Below are 22424 nucleotides of genomic sequence, written 5' to 3' on the forward strand. Positions count from 1 at the left end.
GGCCCCGCCCCCAAACGCTCCGCCCCCCCACCCCCCTTGGGGTAGAGAGCGGAAAAGCAGAATGCCGGAGGAACGCGAGCGGGGCGCCCCGTCTAGGGCGCCTCAGGAGACGGGAACAGTGGGGAGGGGCAAAGAGGCGACAGTGGGCTGTGGAAATCACCTTTATTGAAAAAGTAAAAATTATTCAACGATTTTAAAAAACAAAACATGAAAACGTCCTGTAGAAAAGCCAAGCTCCCGGCGGGGCTTCACAGAGAAGCGGGGCCCGGGGCGAGGAGGGCCCAGGCGAGCCCACAGCCCCCTCCCCTCGAGTGGGAGTCCGCGAACTCCGCGAACACCGCTCCCCCCGCCTTGGCGGGGCCCCCGGACTTCCGTGACCTTGGCCTCGCCGTCGGGAACCCCTCCCGCCAGGGCTTACGCGTGCTCACTGGCAGGACGCTCAAGCCCGAGGCGGGGAGCTGGGGTTAAGGGGGTACCCGCAGCCGAACAACCTCGTCCCACCTCGGTGCGTGGGGGCCTCGGGCTGGGCTGCCCCGGGGGGGCGGGTGTGAGAAGGGGGCACCCCGAGAGAGCTTAACGAACAAGCCCGACGCACTTCACAACTCCGGCTCCCGCTCCTCCCCGCCGAACCCCGCGTCGGGTCCGGGCTCTCCAGGGGAGCGGGGAAGGTGAGGGCTCCGCGGGCGGCTGCGGGCAGCGAGGGGGCGGCTTGCCAGTCAGTCCATGGTGGCCCCTTTGAAGAGCTCCACCAGATCCGTGTAGTCGGGGTCGATGAGGTCGGAGGGCAGGTCACCGTCGTCATTGGCGACGTCTATGCTAGCCCCCAAGGAGATGAGGTATCTAAGGCGGGGAGAAAACGGTAACAGGCTGTGCCCCCAGGGGCCTGGCGGCGAGTGGGGCGGCCCACACTGTTCGCCTTTTTCTAGGTAAGGGAAGAGGCACGTGTGGGCCAAACTGCTGGACGCAGCCTCATGTCCCCATGCCCACCACCCGATGGGTGGCATGAGTTGCTGGATTTGCCCTAAGAAGGACGGTTAACATGCCAGCTCAGCCCCTTATGACCAGGGTCACCTTGACCTCTCTGGGCCTCAGTTCAATTCAAGCGTTTGTTAAGTGTCAAAAATAAAATTAAAAAGGACCTTGATTCCATTAATAGTTTCCCAAATAGGACTGGACGTTTAAAGGTCCCGTCTGTCTATGCCCTATCATTTAGAGGTCATCCCACCCTTTTTCCTAGGAGTGGAGAAATGTCACTTCTGGCGAGGGAGGCTGGATTTTGAGTTTTAATTTGGGACCTTGCTCCTCCCTCCAACGAATGACCTTGGGTTGGATTACCCTGTCCCACGTCTGTCATCGGCCGCCAGAAGGAGAGCTGAGACCCTGTATCGCTGCCTGGGCCCCTCACCTGGCGATGTCCGGGTAGCCGTCGCTGCATGCCATGTGCAGGGCAGTCCATCCTGTTTCATCGCGCTGGTGGATGTCAGCCCCATGCTTGACAAGCAGCTTCACACACTCCAGATTCCCGGAAAGTACTGCTTCGTGCAGCGCAGCCAGACCTGGAGGGGGGAAGCATTCAGGAAGTCACTAGGAAGGCTGATTGGAAAGATGGAGCTGGAGCTGAAAGCAAACTCCCTACCGCCACATGTTTTCTTCCTGCCTACAGTAAGAGAAACCAAGTCCGCCACCAACTGATTGTGTGATGTTGGGTGCGTCACCTCTCTAGAACTGTCTCCTCATCTATAAAAAGAGCAAGTTGGATTAGTTGGCCTCTAAATGAGCGCTCCTGCGAGCCAGGCTAAGCCTCTAATCAGTGTCAGGGTGGTTCCCAGAGCAATCCCTCCCTAATCCACGTCTAGATTGGTTACCTTCTACTCTGTCCCTTCAGAACCCTCTGAGCACCTGTTATCTGCCACACACACGTTTGTTTATAACAAGTCAAAGGTCTTCCTGTGTCATTGTCGCTTCACGTCCCTTCACTTCCTTTAGGGTTCTAAAAGTCTCTTCTAGGGTACCGTGGGGGTAAGGCAGATTGTAGAGATAGCCGAGAGCAGCGAAGGGAATCAGTCTTGAAACAATAACTAACTTTTGAAAGGAATATGAAGGGGGTAGGGGAACCTCTTTTGCTCACCTGAGGGATAGATGGTATCCAGGGAGACTTTTCGAGTCCGGATGAAGCGCCCTACCTGCCGCAGGTCACCTTGTCGAATGTAATCCAAAAACAGGACATCATTGGGAAATCGGACACAACGCTCTGCATGTAGACGCCGCTGATTATAGCGACTGCGGTGGGCAGGGGTGGTTGGCACTGAGTAACGCATCCTAGCAGGCCGTGGGAGAAAGCAAACTCTCCCCAAGTACCCTTAAAAGATTTAGAGGGTATAAGCGAGGGAGTGTGCAAAGCACAGACAGAGCTTTGGTCTTTAAGAGAAACTGACTATCCAAGGATGGCAGGGATGGTAGCGGCAGCAGTCACAATAATGTCTCTCTCTCTAGCCCTGGACCTTTCCGCCTTATATAGAGCTTTCCAGGCTATATAAAGTGAGCAAGTCATGCTGTTTGCCGTGAGGGACTGTAATCGAGCCACCACCCTCCCCGTGCTCAAGATCATGTTTTAGAGTCTCAGTTTTCAGCCCACCTGTCTCTGCGCGCAGCCAAAAGGGTCAGCTTCTTTCTGGCTACCCACTCCCAGCCTCACAGCTGGAGCTAGGCACTTAAAGTTAGGCCCACTGAAATGCAATGAGAATCATGTTAGGGGGATGAGTCTACTGGGAAGACTTGTGATTGCTGACTCAGTCAAGCTAGTGAACCAGCAACTACTCAAGGGGAAACAAGATCCAAAAATAACCGTGAAGGAATATTAATACCTCTGAGTCCCGGCAATTCAGATCTGATGAGCTGGTTCTTAGGCAAGGGATGATGAAATGAGAGCTACTAGAACCCCATCCACTATTGTCTGGTTTCCCTGAAGTCCTTCAAGTCCCAGATAAAATCCCATCTTCTGTAAGAAGTATTTCCTGATTCCCCTTCATGCTAGTGTGCTCTCTCTTGTTATCTCCAATTTATCCTGTATATATCTTGTTTGTACATAATTGTGTGTTGTCTCTCTCATTAGACTATGGGCTTCTTGAGAGCAGGGACCCTTTTTTTCTCTTTCTTTATATCCCCAGCATTTAGTACGGGGCTTGACACATAGTAGGTTCTTAAATACTTATTGACTGTGTTCAGTCCTGGCACTTGCTGCTGCCCATATCTCCCAATTCACTTTGGAGGAGAAAAGCAATGACCTTGAAAAGGAAGCAGGTCTTCTAGGAAACCTAGACCCACTAGGCTTTCTATCTTAGGTCTCTTCTCCCACCCCCATTCCATCCTGCCCTCTGATGCCAGGCCAATCATCCTAAAACACTTCTGTCATATCATTTTCCTGCTCAAAGCCTTGAGTGGCATTCTACTGCCGATAATCTAAGTTCCTCAGGGTAGCATTCAAGACTCGCCCAACAGAGCTCAAATCTTACTTTCCTGCTTCATTTCTCCCTGCTCCCTGGTGTGAATTTTCTTGTTCAACATAGCTGGTTCCATCACACTGTCCCCTGAAAGAATATGCCAAGTTTATTCCTATCTTTACTATTTTCCCTTGCCTGGAATATCTATCCAAAGTCAACCTGTTCTTTAAGCCCAGCTTAAATCCCACCTTATCCAGTAAACCTTTCCTAGAAAGGCTGTGAATTGATGCAAATATTCTTCAAAGCATAGTTGTGGTATATGATTGTGATGGAATACTACTGTGCTATGTAAGAAATAATGAGCTCCATGATCTTAGAAAAACATGGAAAGATTTAGACAAAATAATGAAGTGTGAAATGAGCAGCACCAAGAGAACATTGTATACAATAACAGCCATGTTGTTTTAAGAACAACTTTGAGCAAATAAGGGGCCGTCTCTAGTTGTCCTGATCTATATCTTGCCACTGGGCACAGATGGCTCTGGAAGAGAAAGTAAGGCTGGTGACTTTGCACAGAAGTTCTCTCACTAAAACCCAATCTATTTGCTAGTCATGGCATCACCTTCCTGAAGCTATGGTCCTCTTAAAAAACAAAGGATAAATAACAACAACATTTTGACTATTATAAATATGCAAGCTAGCAATAAAGGACATATAAAGAAAAACTCTATCAGCATCCAGAGAAAGAACAGAAAAAATAGATGTATAGAATGATTTTACATTATATACACCTATTTGTGTCTAATGTGGCCATCTCTAGGGTGAGTGAGTGGCGTTTGAAGGAAGAAAAAAAGAAATTTACATGGTAACTTTACATACTTAAAAGGAAAAACAAGTTACATGTAAGCAGATTTGCAATTTCATGTGCAATCATCTTTTTATCATACATTGTAGTGGAAATGCTTGTTTTATTTCATAAATTAAAAATAAAATAGGCAAGCTTTTGGCTCACCTGCAACTGTTTAATAAAGATGAGAATAAAGTTAAGAAAAATTTAAAAAAAGAAAGCATAGTCAATGTTGGAGGTGTTGTGGAAAGATAGAAACATTGGTGTACTGTTGGAGAAACTGAATCAATACAAATATTTTGGAAAGAAACTTGGGAATTATTCAACAGTAATCACAGTGAAGTGACTAAAAGGTCCATATACTCTTTGACCTGGAGATCCCACCAGTGTTGTATATCCCTAAAGAAGGTATCCTATAAACCAAACTACTCTAACAACCCTTTTTTGGGGTAGCAGAGAATTGGAAACAAGGTAAATCATCAGCTGGGGAATGGTTAAAAAAATTGTGATGCATATTGTAATGAAATGTTACTGTTCCATAAGAAACTATCAACATGAGGAATTCAAAACGGCATGAAAAGACTAGTGCTGAGTGAATTAGAAGAACCAGAAAAGCAATATATACAAAGACTACCACAATTTAAATGGAAAAAAAAAACAAAAAAAGAAACAACTCTTTAATTAATGATCAAGCTTGGCCCAGAGAAGAGCTGAGAAAATTCACTGCCCTCCCTTCTGTGCCAAGATGGCAAAGAATGGACCATGGGTGTAAGGTGTTGCGTATAATCAGACGCAGTTGGTGAAGTTAACTTTTACTTTACTGCTTTCACTCTCTTTAAATCTTTGTTTCAGAGAAGCTCACTGGTTCAGGAGAAAGAGGAAGGACATATTGAGAAATTAAGGTGCATCAATGAAAATAAGATTTTAAAAATCTTTCCTAATCACTCAAGCCTCCAGTCATCTCTCTGTCTTCATGTAAACATCTACTGTCTATACCACTTAGTCTGGCATTCATCAGAGACTTTGGTTATAGAAATGTTTCAGGTTTATGTGCATATCTTGTCTCCCCAATTAGACTGTAAGATTCCTAAAGAAAAAAAAATTGTCTTACATTTTTATATTTCACATTGTATAGGACACCTTTTATGGATGCAATAAATACATATCAAATATATGAATAGGCTGGGATTTTGAGGAAATATGAAATCTCAAAATTATACAAAAAGTTCAGAAAGGAACTAACGATCACATGATTCGACCATTTAATTTTTATAGAGTAATAAACCATAACTAGGGGATGAAGTACGTCGTCCAAGATCAAAGAACTGAGATTCTGACCCCAGGCTCCCTGATACCAAACCTAGAGTTTTCTGCCCTACCTTGTCTCCTGCAGGCGAACTACCCTCCAGCCCTATTGAACTGTAAAAAAATAACCAAAGAGCAAGTGTGGAAGTTAAAACAAATGACTAAGTTTTCTCCTTATTTTAAGAGGTGAGATGGAGGACAGACAGTAAAGCAACATAGTCATGACTTTGGGAAATAAGTCTGTGTTTGTGTTTTTTGGTTTGTTTGTTGTTGTTTGGGATTTTTTGTTTTGTTTTTGTTTTTTTGAGAAACAAAGCTGCAAAAGAAAGCGGCTACAGCAAGGAGAAAGACTAGGGACGGGGCAGACTGGCTGTCAGTGGTAGCTGGAGCTGCAGGCAACTTAGACTTGGCTTCCTCTTTGACATCTTTCAGTCTGGCTCAGAGTCAGCCGGATTTATTAAGTGACTAATGTGAAAAGTGACAAGTTCCGTTTGCTGTTCTTGATCCCAATCCCTGCTGAGACTGACGGATTTAGCAGACAGAAAGAGAAGGCTAATCTCTCATACTAAGAGATCGTCTCTCTTGTTTGGGGACCAGGAAATTGATAGACTGATCTCTGAACTAAAGAAGAAACCCTCGGAAGAGAGAAGCAGGCTGTAAGATTTGTATGTATATACCAACTTGCTCTTATTCGTGAAAAATCAACAAACACTTGTTGAGCTATGTTAAGGGGGATACTGTTTTTTGTATACACACATGTACATATACACATGCATATATGTTGTTGTTGAGTCCTTTCAGTCTTGCACTACTCTCCATGACCTCATTTGGGGTTTTCTTGGCAAAGATACTGGAGTGGTTTGCCATTTCCTTCTCTAGCTCATTTTATAGATGAGGAAACTGAGGCAAACAATTAAGTGACTTGCCCAGACTCACATAGCTAGGAAGTGTCTGAGGCCAAATTTGAACTCAGGGTCTCCTGATTTTAGGACTGGCACACCCTATTATATGTGTATGTGTATACATACATATATATGTATATATGTATACACACACATATATATGCACACATATAGATTATATATATTCTGTCAATGCTCTAGAATTTAGAGTTTAGATACACCTGAGGCAGGAGCTTTTAACTGGGGGGAGGGGGGTCTCTGAATTAGTTTTTAAAAATATTTTAATAGCTTTATCAACATAATTGCTTTTCTTTATAATACTATGTATTTTACTTATGCACCTAAAGATATCATTCTTCTTTTCTGCTTACTTTGGATGTGGTCTCCCCCTTTAGGATGTAAACTCCCTGACAGGAAGAGTCTGTCTTTTTACTTACTGTATCCCCAGAGCTCAGTCCAATGCCTAGCACATAGTAGGTGCTTAATAAATGTTGATTAGACTGAACTGAGTTGGTTCATTCTGAGAAAGAATCTGCAGGCTTCAACAGACTGCTAAGGGAGTCCATGAAAAACAATGGTTAATAAGACCCCCTACTCTAAAGACTGTAAGTTGCAGAGACAGAGCTCACCCCCCTGCACTACTGGAGAAAGTTTCCTCACCTGGGAGTTCTTTATACTGATGAAATAACAGTTCCAGTCTGTATGCCTACTTTATTATACTTTGTATTTGTACATGTTGGCTCTCCAGATAAAACATATGCATTTTAAGAGTAGAGATTTTGTCATCTTTTGCCTTAGTATCCCCAGACCCTAGCACCATGCCTGGTACATAGCAAGCTCCCAATGAATAATTGTTAAGGTGTCCTGAGAGCCAGATAGATTACATTTCACTCTTCCCCCAGGGTTCTCTGGTACCTTTACAGGAGTTGAGAAGTATCTAGTCTCTGTGCCATTACTAGCTCAAGCTCCCACCAACTGTGTTCCTCCAATTTTGGAGGGGTCCATTGCATCCCAGTTTCATTTAATCACTTAACAATCAGATTAGCTTTTTCAAAAAAAATATTTACTCCAAATGGTTAGCAAGAATAAATGTACCAACATTCTTCCCCAACACCTGTGGAGCATAGTTCCCCCCCTTACCCTACTTCTGTCTATGGGGAGAAGAGTGGGATTAGGTTGGCAGTTTAACTCAGTTCCTATATAAGCAGAATCCCACTAAGTTTCAAAGCCCCCTGGGGCTCCCAGTATGGTGGCTTCTCAGGCCTTCCCTACTGCTCTGGGAGGAAAGAAGGAAACAAGCATTTATTTAAGTACCTACTGTGTGCCAGCCACCAGGCTAAGCTTTGCAAATATTATCTCATTTGACCCTCACAACAGCCCTGGAAGGTAAGTGCTATTATCATCATCCCCATTTTAGAGTTGAGAAAACTGAGGCAAAGAGGATTAAGTGACCTGCCTAGGGTTGCACAGCTAGTAAGTGTCTGAAGGCAAATTTGAACTCAGGTCAGGAAGGCTCCAGGCCCAGCATTCTATCCTCTGCACTCTCTAGATGCTTGTTGCAATTTTGGGGCTGGAACCCTGCCTCCAAAGATTACCTTGGCTCGAATTCCGCCGCCTAAACCTAGAACTGAAAAGGACAACGGAAATAGACCAAAACCTCAAGCCTATTTCTTGGGGTTGCGAGGCCTGAAAGGGAGAGAGGGAACATAGCCCTTCAGCCCACATCCAGCTCAATGCAAGATGCCCATGCTGTGGGTGAACAGGACTTTCACGTGCTGGAATCAGCCAGAAAGAGAAAGTGAGACTGTTCTAGTCTGGGAGTTTTAAAGACACAGAGTGTTCTGGCTAGCAGCCGATGGAAAAAGGCTACTCCTACCTCTACGGTAGCAGAACGGGTTGTCTCCTCCCAGAAGCAGATTCCTATCATCTCCCACACTGGTCCTTCTGTCTTATGTGATTTGGGCATGCGCAGCAAAGCTCTGTTGTACTTATTTAAATGAAGTTTCCTGTCCCCAAATAACTTACAATCCAGCCATGGTGCTGGAAAAATAATGGGAGCCCTCAGTTCCAACTTTTCCACCTCGTGTCGTCCTATCCCCAGGGGCAGAAATCATCAAATCTTAACCTGCCCCAAATGGGAATGTGGCTTCATCAGGGACTGGGAACCCAGCCAGTTCTAATGGTACAGAGAGCGTCTCTGTAATAAAGGAAAGTGGTTTCTAATGGTTGTCTGTCTGGAAGTCAGGGGTTTCTTATTTGGGGACTGTTTGTACCAGTATTACATGGAGACTAAAGTTGCACATTGTATACCTGAAACAAAACCCTTTGATGAGAAGATAGTGTTTTTATTCTTTTTTCCTATGGTTGTGGAAACTTAACTCTCTGCCCTATCTACCTCACAGGAGTTGGAAGGATCAAATGAGATACAATAAAAGGGTAAAAAACAGAAGATGGTTAAATATCTATAAATTGAAGAAAGTTCTTTTTTTTTAGGCATATCTCATTTTGGCCAGACTTAAGGACACCTGGATGGAGAGAGCACTTTGGGGTGTGCTACAAATTGTAATGCAAATACTTTTTGGCATTGGAAACTACCTTTGGTCCTAAGAAGAAATGAATCTCTTAACCCTCTGATGCCATCATACTTTGTCCTAGTCCAGACTTTTTGAACAAATGTTTTCCAAAACATGAACATTATCGGAAGAAAAGTATATTTATCATATTGAAATTTCTTTTTTCCCCCATAAAGGATATATGTGACCAATTTTTAAGTAAAGGTATGATGTAACTAAATCAAAACCAGTATTTTGAAAATTTGTTCTCTATGTGCATATACTTCTTTTAAAGTTTTATTATTTTTTCACTTAACATTTATTTAATTTCCTTCCCACTGCCACAGGAAAAAAACAGAAAATCCTAATAACAAACAGGCATAGGCAAGCAAAACAAATTCCCCCATTGACTATGCCCAAAATACACAAACTTCTAATGTGACTTAGCTTACATCATTTTACATAAATAATTTTAGAACAAAAATAGACTAGCATATTCAATTTTTAAAAATTTAAATATTAATCTCTTTATAAGTCCATTCTCTATATTAATGTCAGAGCCAGGTCTAAAATCCAGATGTATGTAGCTAAAGTCTGCCTCCTTGCAGGGTTTTTTTCTTTCTGTTGTCAGGAGAGTGAAAAAAGTGAAAACTTAATACAAAAGACCTATCTATCTACACAGCAGTCTTTTGGTTTAATGCACTAATCCTCCAGGTAGGCCAGACAGATTTTTGGCTAGCAATTCACAAACTCCCAGAAAAATCCAAACAGTGCATCAAATTGACTGCCTCTGCAAAGGGAAGAGGTACCAGTAACAATTTTTTTTTCTCTGTCATGCATACTCTGAGTTGCTGGGACAGCTAGTTGGCACAGTATATAGATCTCCAGGCCTGGAGTCAGAAAGACTTGAGTTCAAATTCAAATTCTGACCCTTACTAAGTGTGTGATCTTGGGCAAGTCACTTAACCTCTCTTTGCCTTGGTTTCCTCATCTGTAAAATGGGGATAATAATAGCACCTACTTCCATGTGAGGATCAAATGAGATAAAAATTGTAAATCCCTTAGCACAATACCTGGTGCATAGTAATTTTTATATAAATGTAAGCTGTTATTAATGCATACACACACACACTCACCATGATGTACTACTACTACTACTACTGCTACTGCTACTACTACATTGCAGATGTATCTGCCTCAATGAAATCATAGGTCCAGTTTCAATCCTAAGTAATGGGTGGCCCCTTATACCTACAGTCTTTAACTTTGAATAATTTAAATGTTTATGCTCATTTAAATTTCTCCCCCAAAATACAAATACCTTGTAGGCAGAGATATCAATAGCTAGGTGGCTTAGTGAATAGAGGGAATGGAGTGAGGAATACTTGAGTTCATATTTGACCTCAAGCACTTAACTGGCTCAGTGTAACCTTGGGAAAGTCATTTAACCTTTTTCTCAGCCTTAGGTTTCCTCCAGTGGAAAATTGGGATAATAATAGTACCCAGGAGCATTGTGAGGATAAAATGAGATGACATTTGTAATGTGCTTTGCAAACCTTAAAGTGCTTTATAACTGTTAGCTAGGTCTATATTCCAAAAACATAAAAAAGTGGGGGAGGACTTATTTGTACAAAAATATTTATAGCAGGTCTTTTTTGTGGTGATTAAGAACTGGAAACTGAGGGAGCCCAACAATTGGGGAATAGCTAAAGTAGCTGTGGTATATGATTGTGATAGATTATTATTGTGCTATAAGAAATGACAAGGAGGATAATTTCAGAAAAACCTGGACTTACATGAACTGATGCAAAGTGAAGTGAGCAGAACCCGGAGAATGTTGTTCCCAGTAACAGCAAGATGAAGAGTTGTGAATGACTTAGCTATTCTCAGCAATACAGAGATCCAAGACAATCCCTCTAATGATGATTAATGATGAAACATACCAACAGAAAAAGAACTGATACTATCTGAATACAGACTGAAGCTTGCTGTTTTTCACTTTCTTTCATTCTTTTTTTTATTCGAATCTTCTTGTATAAAATGACTGACATGGAAATGTTTTACATGATTGCACATGTATAAACTAAGATTGCTTACTGTCTCAGGGAGGAGGGGAAGGGAGAGAGGGGGGATAGAATTTGGAACTCAAAACTTTTAAAAATGTTTAAAATTGTTTTGACATAATATGGAGGAGAATAAAATATATAAAAATGTTATCTAGTAGTAGTGGTAGTGATAGTAGTAGTAGTAGTGGTGGTGGTCTGTGTTTGTCCTTTGTTTTCAAAGAAGACCATGACATCAGGAAAATGATGACTTGACTTGCACTTGACTTTGTTTTGAGTGAGGGAGGGCTGTGCAAGGTCACCAGCCTTACTTTCCCTTCCTGAAGCCATCTGGATCCTTGATGAGATATTCATCAGAATGATGATGTGGTGGTAGTGGTGGTAGGAATAGCAGTAGTAGTGGTAGTAGTAGTAGTAATTCTAAGATGAGTAGTACTCATCTTCCATGAGGAAAGCACCAGTTTTTGAATGTCTTCAATTCTAGCAGGAATTTAGGTGAAGCACAATCCTCACTAAGGTAAGAGTAAAATAAATGAGCCTTTCTTATTCTGGGCTAGTTAGAATATAATCCTAACACAGGGAAACCTATAGCAAAATAAAACTTAATCATATTTTGATATTGTCTGCTAAACTGTGGCCATCTTTCTCAGGCAATTAAGTGAATGTGCTAAGGAGCCTAGCTAGCCATGATTATTATCTACACATTCTAAATCAAAAGGAGAAGGCAAGAATGAACTCACCTTGAAATTTCATCAGACTCCAGGTTAAAATAAATGCAAAGATAATGTAATTGAAGATACTAAAAGAAAACTAGACTTAGATTAAATTCAGTAATTAATCCTGATACTGGAAAACAGGGAATAAAATACCCTTCCCTCTTCCTGGTAGAGAGGTGAGGGGACAACAGGTGTGGAATGTGGAATTTGCTATAATATACCAACGCTCTATAAGTAGGGTTTACCTTATTACTTGCTTTAATGAATGAGTCAATAGATGGTTTTAAAGAGACATAAAAAGACTTGTAAGAAAGTAATGCAGAGTAAAGTAAGCAGACCCAGAAGAATGATTTATATTCACACCTATATTATAAAGATGAACAATTCTGAAAAACTTTTATAACCTGATGAAGTAGAAAATGAGCAGAACCAAGGGAACAATTTACATATAAACAATTCGAAAGCTTTAAGAACTATGATCAACGCAGTGACCATCCAGGATCCTAAGGGAGTGATGATGAAGAATGCTATGCACCTGCCAACAGAGATAAAGGATTCATGGTGTAGAATGAAACATGTGTGTGTGTGTGTGTGTGTGTGTGTGTGTGTGTATTATAATAGGACCAGGAAGGGGATTTTTTTTATTTGACTATGCATATTTGTTAGAAGACAACTGTTTTTCTTTTTCTTTTTAATGTGATGAAAGGATGGGAGGATGAGAAAATAGATTTCTATGAATGAAAAAATAAACCTTTAATTTAAAAATTATTTTTCTTTGTTTCAAGAGAGGGTGATATTGGTAGGAGGGAACAAATTGGGAAATGACTGTTATAAAAATCCAAAGGGCTTAAAAAAATAAATACAGAGTAACAGCTAGTATTTACTGAGCACCCTTCTGCATTACATTTGTATGCTAGATGTAAATGACAGTCTAGAGATTTAAGTAACCCTTAGAATACACCATTAGAATTCGAGGATATCAAACTACAGCTGGAATCTCTGATGCATTGTATTAATGTGCTATAGCAACTTACCGTGTCTTATCATACACACCCAGAAGAAACCACCTTTCAACTACCTCAGAGTTTTAGATCTTAGGTGACAACTACACACACACACACACACACACACACACACACACACACACACACACACACTGCACTCCAAAGTTGGAAGAAATCAGGAGATGGACAGCACTAAAAATAAGGGGGACAGAGAAAGGCTTTTTGTAGAGGTTGGGATATGAGCCTAAGATGATTCTTAAAGCCTTAGTACCCTTAAGAAGCAGAGATGAAGAGAGAAAATTCCAGGCATAGTGGAAACCAGTGAAAATGCTCAGAGATGGGAGATGGAATATAGAGAGGTGAAATGTCCTGTACAAGGAACATAAGGAGGACAATGTCACTAGATCACAGGTTTCAAAGTACGGTATAAAAAGACTAGAAAGGTGGGAAAGGGTTTAGGTTATGAAGGGCTTTAAAAGCCAAAGAGAGGGTTTTATATTTGATCCTGGAGGTAATAGGGACCCACTGAAGTTTATTGAATGGGAGAGAGACATGGTCAAACCTATGCTTTAGGAAGCTCAATTTGACAGCTAAGTGAAGAGCTAAGTTTGGAGTGAGGAGAGATTTGAGGCAGGGACAGCAACCAGAATGCTGTTGCAATAATGGAAACATGAAGTGTTACCCTCAAGAAAGAGGAAACAATTAGCAAGTAACAATAATTAGGAAGAGGGGAGAGTTTTGGGGAAGGATGAGCTGTTTCGGACATGCTGTGTTTGAGGTGTCTACAGGACATCCAGTTCAAGATATCAAATAGGCAGTGAGAGATTTAAGACTGGAGGACAAGTGAGAAGATAAGGTTAGATAAATAGATATGTGGATCATCTTTACAGGGATGATAACTGAATCCATGGAATTAGATGCACTTGCCAAACAAAATAGTATATATAGAGAAAAGAAAAGCACCTAAGACAGAAAGACTTGTCAATTACCCAATAGTGAATGTGACCTGAATATAGATCCAGCAAGAGAGAATAAGGGGCAGGCAGGAAGCAGGAAAACCAGGACTAGTATGACAAAAACCCAGAGAGCAGAGAATATTAAGGAAGAGAGTGTTCAGCACTGTCAATGGCTATAGAAAGCTCCAGAAGGATACATAAAAGGAATGGACTTACTTAACCAGAACAAGAACACAAAACATAGAGGACATCCCCGGAAACATTTAAGTAACAATTTTAGTACAAATTAAAGTATTAGTGTTTTATATATAGACATATATGTGTATATGCACACATAAGTATACATATACATATATAGAGCATATGTCTTTGTACATTTGTGTGTATATATTTTTGTTTTTAAATACCTAAAGTGAAAATTTTTATTTTAAAAGTTTGAATTTTTATGTATTAAATTTTCTTAAACCAGCATACTTATAATTTGAAGAGCAGGAGAAATATTTTTGAAGGCTCCAGTTAGCTACTGTACAACAAAAGCTTTCATTGTTTCTAACATGTTCCTTAATTATTATTATGAATTTGACAAACATGAATATTAGTTTATTTAAGGAACAGAAAAAGAGGAGTATATCAAACAATGGAAGACATGCATGTTTGATTTTTCAAAAGTATATAATTATTTAAATTAACATTTAAGATTGTAGGTACAACACTGACCTTCTGTTGTAGCCTCTCCTGAACTTGTTTCAGTTCTGGTTAGTGTATTTTTAAAAAAGTTTTTTAATGATTCCATCATACTTTTCTTTTTCTTCTCCTCCTTCTCCTTCTTCTCTTTCTCCTTCTACTCCTCTTCCTTCTTTTTCTTGTATCATTACCACTACTCCCCTATTTCTCAGTTACACAAACATATAAACTGCCTCTCCTTGGCAAGATAAAAATCCTCCCTATAACTAAAAGTCCAATAAAAAAATCTACACATTGGCCATGTTCTCTGATATTGTATATCTTATTCTGAAGCTCCAGTTTATCACCTCTCTGACAGCAGTTGGGAAACATGATTCATCAGCAGTCTTGTGGAGTTGTAATTAGTTATTGTATTGATTATAGTCTTTCATAGTTGCTTTATAAAAGGGGGAGCACTGTACAAAATTGCTCTCCTGTTTTTGTTCCCTTCACTCTTCATTAGTCCATACAAATTTCATAAGTTTCTCTAAATCTCTCCTTTTTCATCATTCTTACAGCGCAATAATGTTCTATTACATCCATATATCATAACTTGATCAGCCATTTCCCAAGTGATGGGCACTCCCTCAGTGTTCGGCTCTTTGCTATAAACAAAAAGTACTGCTATATATATATTTTTAGTGCATATGGATCCTTTCCTCTCTTTCTTTTATCGCTTTGTGGGGTATATGCTTAGTAATTGTATTGCTAGGTCAAAAAGTTGACATGGTTGAATGACTTTTCATGTCACCCTCCTACTCAATAAATTCCAGTGACTTCTTATTGCCTCCAGCAACAAACACCACACAAAATACTCTGGTATTCAAAGACCTTCTACCTAACGTGTACTCTTGGATCTAGTGACACTGGCCTTCTATTTGTTCCATGAACAAGACAGTCCGTCTTTCAGCTCTAGGTATTTTCTCTGGCTGTCCCCATGCCTAGAATACTCTCCCTCCTCTTCTCCACCCGCTGTCTTTCATGGCGTCTTTCAAATCCCAACTCAAATCTCAGGAAGCTTTCCCTATCCCTTTTATGGGGAACTTTCCTGGGTTTTTCTTAATTCCAGTACCTTCCTTCTGGATTTCTCATTTATCCTATATAAAGCTTACTTGGTAATATCTGTGTGCACATTGTCTCCTCCATTTGATTATAAACTCCTTGAGGGCAAGGACTATCTTTTGTCTCTTTTTGTTTCCCCAGCACCTAACAACAGTCCCTGACACAGAGTAAGCACTTAATAAATATTGATTTCACTTTTTTCATTTTTGATCTTAGAAGTTTGGGTTTCCTCATTTTATTGATCAGTTTTATTAGTTTTTCTTCAAATAAAAGGTCTCATTTTTATAAATTCAATTAATAATAACTAATATTTATATAACACTTTAAGGTTTTCAATGTGCCTTACAAATATTATCCAATTTGTTCTCACAACAACTCTGGTAGGTACATTGCTATCAGTTTCACTTGAGTAAACTGAATTTAAGTTTATATGATTTGTCTAGAGTCAGTTAATAAGCATATGAGTCTGGATACGAACTGAAGTCTACTTGACTTTATGTCCAGTGCTCCATTTACTAAGCCAATTGTTTTAACTATCTCTTTTTTGATTTTCAGAATTTCTCTTTTTGTTTTTAATTGGAGAGTTTTGATGTTGTATTTCTAGCATTTTGAGTTGCATGCTACAGTGGGAAAAGGCATGTTAACTTAAGGAGAGCAATTCCATTTTGTTTGAAGCCTCTATTTTGTGACTGTTGTCACATAAGTTTTTTCTCTAATAAGATAAGCAGATTTATAGTTTGGCAATGACATATAACCCTCAAAATTTAGTAAACAACTATTTATGATATGTCCCCCACAATTTGGTAAACAGTAACTGATAAACACTTACTGATGATGCTGGGAAACTAAAGCTTTGCTTGATAGTTTCCTTTCCTCATAAGCTAAGATAAATCAACCACCAATAAGAACTTAAATGCATTTAATCATCTTTAGACAAAACCATAAAAATCCACCAGAGGCCCCAGTCATCAGTCTGCTTCTAGGTGGCTATGCAAACTGCTTCCTGTGTTCCCTGAACTTTGAGATTCAAGCATTCCATGTTTGCTCAAGAGCAGTACTGATTGACAAGAGATTTGCCAGATCAACACCTCAGAGGGAGACACAAGGCTTATAGCTAGGCAGAGAAAGAACCTTGTGAGCACAACTATGAAACACAGGACATCTAGGAATCAAGTTGATAGTTTGTTCCTAAAAAGGGTTATGTTTACATTATTGATTAATAAAGTTTGATTGTATGCATTAAGAAGAGTAAGTCTAATTGGTGTTTCTGTGACACTAATAAATAGCAAATCAATTTTATTCATACCCCGGATTACAAATGTCCAATTTATTGATCTGTTCATTCCCTCTTGTTGATGAAAATGTTTAGATACAAATTTTCCCCTAAGGATTGCTTTGGTTGCATATCAAAAGTATGCTATTTTATAAATGTCTTATTTTGATGAAATTATCCATTGTTTATTTTTGTCTCATCAATTCATAAGGATGAATGTATTTTGTTACCATTTAAGCATAAATTTTTTCAGGTCTTTTTCTGACCATAATTTTATTATGCTCAATAAAACATGTTTAATGCCTCTGTGTTTGCTTTTATGTCCTAGAGCATGATTGATTCTGGTGAGAAATATAGTCCTTTCTATTCCCATATCTATAATCACCAGAAATCTATCACATGACTTTTCTAAAATTCTATTTAATTCCTTAACTTTTCTTACCTTTTTGTAAAGTTTGCCTGTTTCCAAACACAACCTGTTGGGTACCCAACTGCAATAGTTTTGTTGTCTGTTTCTTCACGTAGTTTGATGAACTCTTCCTTTGTATACTTAGATGCTATGCTATTTGGTGTATTATGTTAAGAACTAATGTTGTATTTCCTCAGTTCTGTTCCTTTAAACACAATGTAGCTTCTCTTCATCTCTTTTAATTATATTCATTTTTATTGTTGCCTTGTCTGAAAACATGATTGGCTACCCTTGCTTTTTGGAATTCACCTGAAGAAAAATAAGTTGTTCCAACCATTTTGTTTTAACTCAGGGGGAGTCTTTAGTAACACATAGCATATAAATTACAAATAATCCATTTTACCATCTTTCATCTTATGGAGGAGTTCATCATCTCACTCATATTCATATTTAATTATTAAGTGTGTTTACTTTCATCATTCTGCTTTTCTCTCCCCACTCTTCTCTGCAAAGATGGGCAAAGGAATGACCTATAATAGTAATCTAAGATTAAATAGCCTCACCTTACTTCTCTCTCATTGGTCCAAAGGGTGACCAATGGTTCTTATACTTTTTTCTAATCCACTGATTCTACTAAACTCTCATCAACCCACCCCGACTTCTTTCCTTGTTGGTTTGTATATTGCTCCACCACTTTTGTACATTTGTTCAACTCCCCTTTATGCTTTTCAGAGTATGAGATGCCATTTCCCCCAACCCTTTCCTCCCTATTTGCATATTCATGTCATACACCCAAATTATGAAAATGTTACTCTCCAAGTCTTAGTGTATGCTTTCTTCAACCTTTTCACCCTCTTAAAACCAACAAAACCAGTCAGTTTTTGTGTTCGTATTTCTTAACTTTTCCAGTATCCCTTTAAGATAGAGATTCTGAAAGAACATTTATCTCTAAAGGCTGATTAGGACATAAGTATTTCTTCAATGTTTAGAGCCTTCTCTTTGCTCAAATTACTCAGACTCCAGTGTTCGCATTTCAAAGTTTCTACGTAGCTCTAGTGTTTTCATCAGCAAAATTTGAAAATCCTGTTCTATAAAAGATTCTCCCCACCCCCCATAGAATTATATGCACCATTTTTCTTTTAGGCTTGTGGAATATTTACTGTATTTCAAGATTTCTCTTTTGTAGTACTTGCAACATAGTCTTGTGTGATCCTGACCGTAAGTTCCTTAGTACTTCTTGGCTGCTTCTGACACTTTTTTCTTTGACTTAGAAGCTCTGGAATTTGGCTATGACATTCCTGAATGTCTTCTATTTTAAGTTTATTTCAGGGGACCAACAGATCCTATTTTTACTTTGCCCTTTGGTGCTAATAGAGCTGAGCTGGTTTCTTTTATTAATTTCTTGAACTATGGTACCCAAGTTTTTCTTTTTGGTTTTCAGGGAGTCTGATGATTCCAGGTCAGGCTTTTTTTTGATACTGTACAATTTCTATTTTTTTAAAATCTTCTGACTGTTGAAATATTTCTTATTTCTAAGTAACTGAATACCACTGTTCCATTCTATTTCAGTTCATTACTTAGATAAGATTTTCTCCCTTCTGTTCAAAGATATCTATTCGCCTCTCCCCATTTTTTTCCTCCAGAGCCTATTCATTTCTAATTTCACTATATTGTTTTATTTCTTCCAGCCATTCTTCTATCTCTATGGTCATTTTTTTTTTTTAAATCCACAATTCTATACTCAAGGAGTTACTTTTTTCATCTGAGTAACTTCCTGGCTTTCTTTGAATCCCAATGACTTATTCCATTTGGTGTTTTGTTTATTCATTTCTCCTGGCGTGTCTTTTTTAGCACTCAGGCTGCAAGTTCATTTACTGTGACAGTATTGGCTTCTCATAAGGGAACTCTCTCCCAGCCTCTGCTAACCCTCTGCTGGGCTCTGAAACTCAGCCTCAAAGGCATGACCTCTGGCATCCTTCTATTATTAAACAAGCATTATGAGAAGTTACTGGACACTTAACTGTGACTATTCAATATTGTTATTACAAAATCAAGTTTGAAATCAGTATTTATTAAACTTCTATGTGTCAGGTGCTGTGGATAGACCAAAAAACAAAAAAAAGAAATCCCTGCCCACAGGGAGCTTCCATCTATCAGAGCAAGCATGGACATATGTAAGTACATACTGAACAAATACATACAGAATAAAGAAAAAGTAGTTAGCAAGGGCATTAGTAGTTGCTGAGGGGCAAAATTTAGGAAAAGCTTCATGTAAGAGGTACTTGAGTGGTTATCTTGAAGTAAGAAATTCTATAAGGTGGAAGCAAGGAGGTAGTGCATTCAGGACCTCCAAAACAACAGCACAGAGTATCGTGAAAGAAAGCTGGACCAGTTTGAATTATAGAATGGGAAGGTAATATGTAATGAGACTGGAAAGATAGGCTGACCTATGAAAGATTTTTAAAAGCCAAAGACTCTACATTTTATCCTAAAGGCAGGAGGAAGCCACTGTCGTATACTGAGTAGGAAAGCACATGATCAGATCTTTTAAGGAAAATCATTTTGGCAGCAATGTAGATGCACATAGCCCACAGGCTACATGTGACCCCCAATACTCTCCAGTGTATTCTCCCAAACTAGATTAAAATGTAATTGGGAAATATTTAACAAAATAAATGAAAATATAATAAAACCTATTTTAAAACTAAGCTAATAAGAAGCCTGCAGGGATCCTCACATATGGATAAATGGCCCATGTTTTCATTTGAGTTTGACATCACTGATGTGGAGGATGGAGTGGGGATAGATAGATTTAAGAGGCGAGAATACCAATCAGAAAGCTGTCATAATAATCTAAGTGAAAAATGATGAGGATCTGAACTAGGTGGCTATGTTAAGAGAGGAGATAAATTTAAGAGATTTCATGAAGGTAGAAATGAGATAACTTAGATATCTGGCAGTGAAAAGTTAAGAAGTCAAGGATAACATTAGTTTGTAAACATGGGAGATTTGATGGGTGAAGGGAAGTCAGGAAAGGGGTTAAGTTCAAAGGAGTAAATTTGAGCTGTTTTGGACATATTAAGTCTGAGATGCTAATACCCAGAGGGTTGGAGCTCAGGGATACTTGCCCTGGATAAAGAGTGCAGAACTCTATCTGTAAACCAAGGGAAGTGAGAGGGTCACCAAGACAGTGTAAATAATAAGAGGGCCCTGGACAGACCTCACTCCCAGTTGGCGGCAGGGGCACAATACAGATAATGAACCTAAAGGACTGAGAAGAAGCAGTCAGGTAAAGGAACCAAAAGAAAGTAGTGTCATGAAACTTGGAAAGGGAAAGAGTATCCAGGAGAAGGTGACCAACACTAATAAATCAGAGAGATCAAGAAGAATGAATACTGAGAAAAGACCATCAGATTTAGATTTTAACAAATTTTTAAAATATCAGTAACTTTAGTAAGAGCAGTTTCAGTAGAGTTCAGATAAGGAAAGAAGTCAAATTGAAAAGAGTTAAGGGGTGAGAGTTAACATATCCATCATATTTCAAAAGTTGAAAATTAGTCTTAAAGGAAATGACATTAACTATCCTAAGGAGGTCTTCAGTCCCCGTTAGGAACCATTAAATCCATTCTCCACACAGTAATTTCTTGAATGTTAGTTTTTAAGCTAGGGCTCGCGCTCTCTCCCTCTCCCTCTCCTTAATTCTGGGCTTAATTACATATGGATTTAAAAGGCAAAGTTAGTAAAACAAAGGCAACATCAAATATTAAAATTTCAACTTTATTTGGCCAATGTGTTCGGTTCCAATATTATGGTGGAAATGTTTAAAGTGTTATCAAGTATGATTGAGCTCAAATATCCTTGGCCCATACCCACACAAATGCCCTCCCCAATTCCCAATAATCTTAAGTGTCCTGGTTTACTGCATCAAGTAGGCCTTGGAACCAACCTTGTACACTTGGAAAAGAATCCAACATTCACAGAGCAATGCACCAGAAAGTTGTGGAACAAAACCCCGTTATCATAACAGGGAAGAAGGTGGTACTACTTCTGGATCTAGTCTAAGGAAGGGAGCCAGAAACTATCTTCCCCTTCACCAATGATTGTTGTCACACACACACACAAAAACCCAAAAACAAATGATGGCATAGTCCTATTCAACTTCAGAGCATTAAAAAAGTGTCTTTAAAGCAAAATACAAGGACATATAGCCATGGTAACACTGGTGTGAAGGGGAGAGTCCTTGCATTGAGCTTAGTGGTTGCCCCTCCCCAGACTGAGGAATGGTCAATTCCAGGGAGGAGACTAACTAAAAGGTGAGCAACACTGCTGTTTGACACCCTGACATGTTAAATTATCAAATGTGTTTTAAAACCCTACAGGCAGGATTTTTTTTAAAGGGGTGACATGAACTTTCATAGGAGATATTATGAGCGTGGCATACACTAAAATGGTTTAGTAATGACAACAGCACTCATGTGCTTTTAAGTTTACAACCCGCTTCAAACCAAAAAACGTGTGACAAAAAAAAAAAAAAGTACAAAAAAAATACATTACATCCCCCACCCCTTCCCCTGAAAGAATAGGAGGCTCACCAAATAATCTGGGCTATTAAAGATAACTCACTTTTCAAAAATTGAAAAGCAAAAAGGAAAGGACATTTGAATTTACATACATGTTAGAATATTACTTTTTAAAAAATCCCTGGATTTTCAATCAACACTCTCCTTCAGATGTGAATCTTACAAGTTTCCAGATGCATTTGCTGCTTGGTTGGAGCAGTCCATAATGTAGTGTCTTGTTTTTGGGATATGTCAACTTAGTTCTCTTTACAATTCATCTTTGGGGGCTACTTGATCATCATCTTCTTCCATATCGGGCTCTTCAGCTTCTTCCAAGTCTTCTAGATCCTATAAGTTAAATAGAATAAAATAATTGTGATTACTTGTCAATCCAACACTGACCTTCACCTAAACATGCAACTACTCCAACTCAATACACATTTGCTCCTTTATTCAAGCAAGCAGACTGGTTATTCTTGTTAGTTGAGGGGCTCACTTACATTGCCACTTAATAAGCCATAAAAACAATCACTCAAGTCTTTGAATAATTCATGAATATACTTCACAGGTATCAGGCAGTTTCCTCTTACCAACCCCTCTCACCATATAAAAG

General features: G+C 39.4%; 2 protein-coding genes across 2 annotated transcripts in view; both read right to left on the minus strand.

Annotated features, from left to right (window-relative positions):
* Positions 1-148: 148 nt before the first annotated feature.
* PPP1R27 (protein phosphatase 1 regulatory subunit 27) lies at positions 149-2318 on the minus strand. Its single transcript, XM_072645343.1, has 3 exons — positions 2129-2318; positions 1406-1556; positions 149-840 (listed from the first exon to the last, which is right to left on the minus strand). Exons 1-3 carry the CDS (start codon positions 2316-2318, stop codon positions 717-719), a joined length of 465 nt encoding a protein of 154 aa, XP_072501444.1. The 3' UTR covers positions 149-716.
* Positions 2319-21010: 18692 nt separating this feature from the next.
* Positions 21011-22424, minus strand: part of P4HB (prolyl 4-hydroxylase subunit beta) — a 28953-nt gene continuing 27539 nt past the window's right edge. The window contains exon 11 of the mRNA XM_072645349.1: positions 21011-22159. Coding sequence (XP_072501450.1) covers positions 22079-22159 — 81 coding nt within the window. The 3' untranslated portion in view covers positions 21011-22078. The remainder of the gene's footprint in view (positions 22160-22424) is intronic.

The sequence above is a fragment of the Notamacropus eugenii genome, chromosome 2 (genome assembly GCF_028372415.1).
Source record: "Notamacropus eugenii isolate mMacEug1 chromosome 2, mMacEug1.pri_v2, whole genome shotgun sequence".
In the NCBI taxonomy this organism is placed as follows: domain Eukaryota; kingdom Metazoa; phylum Chordata; class Mammalia; order Diprotodontia; family Macropodidae; genus Notamacropus; species Notamacropus eugenii.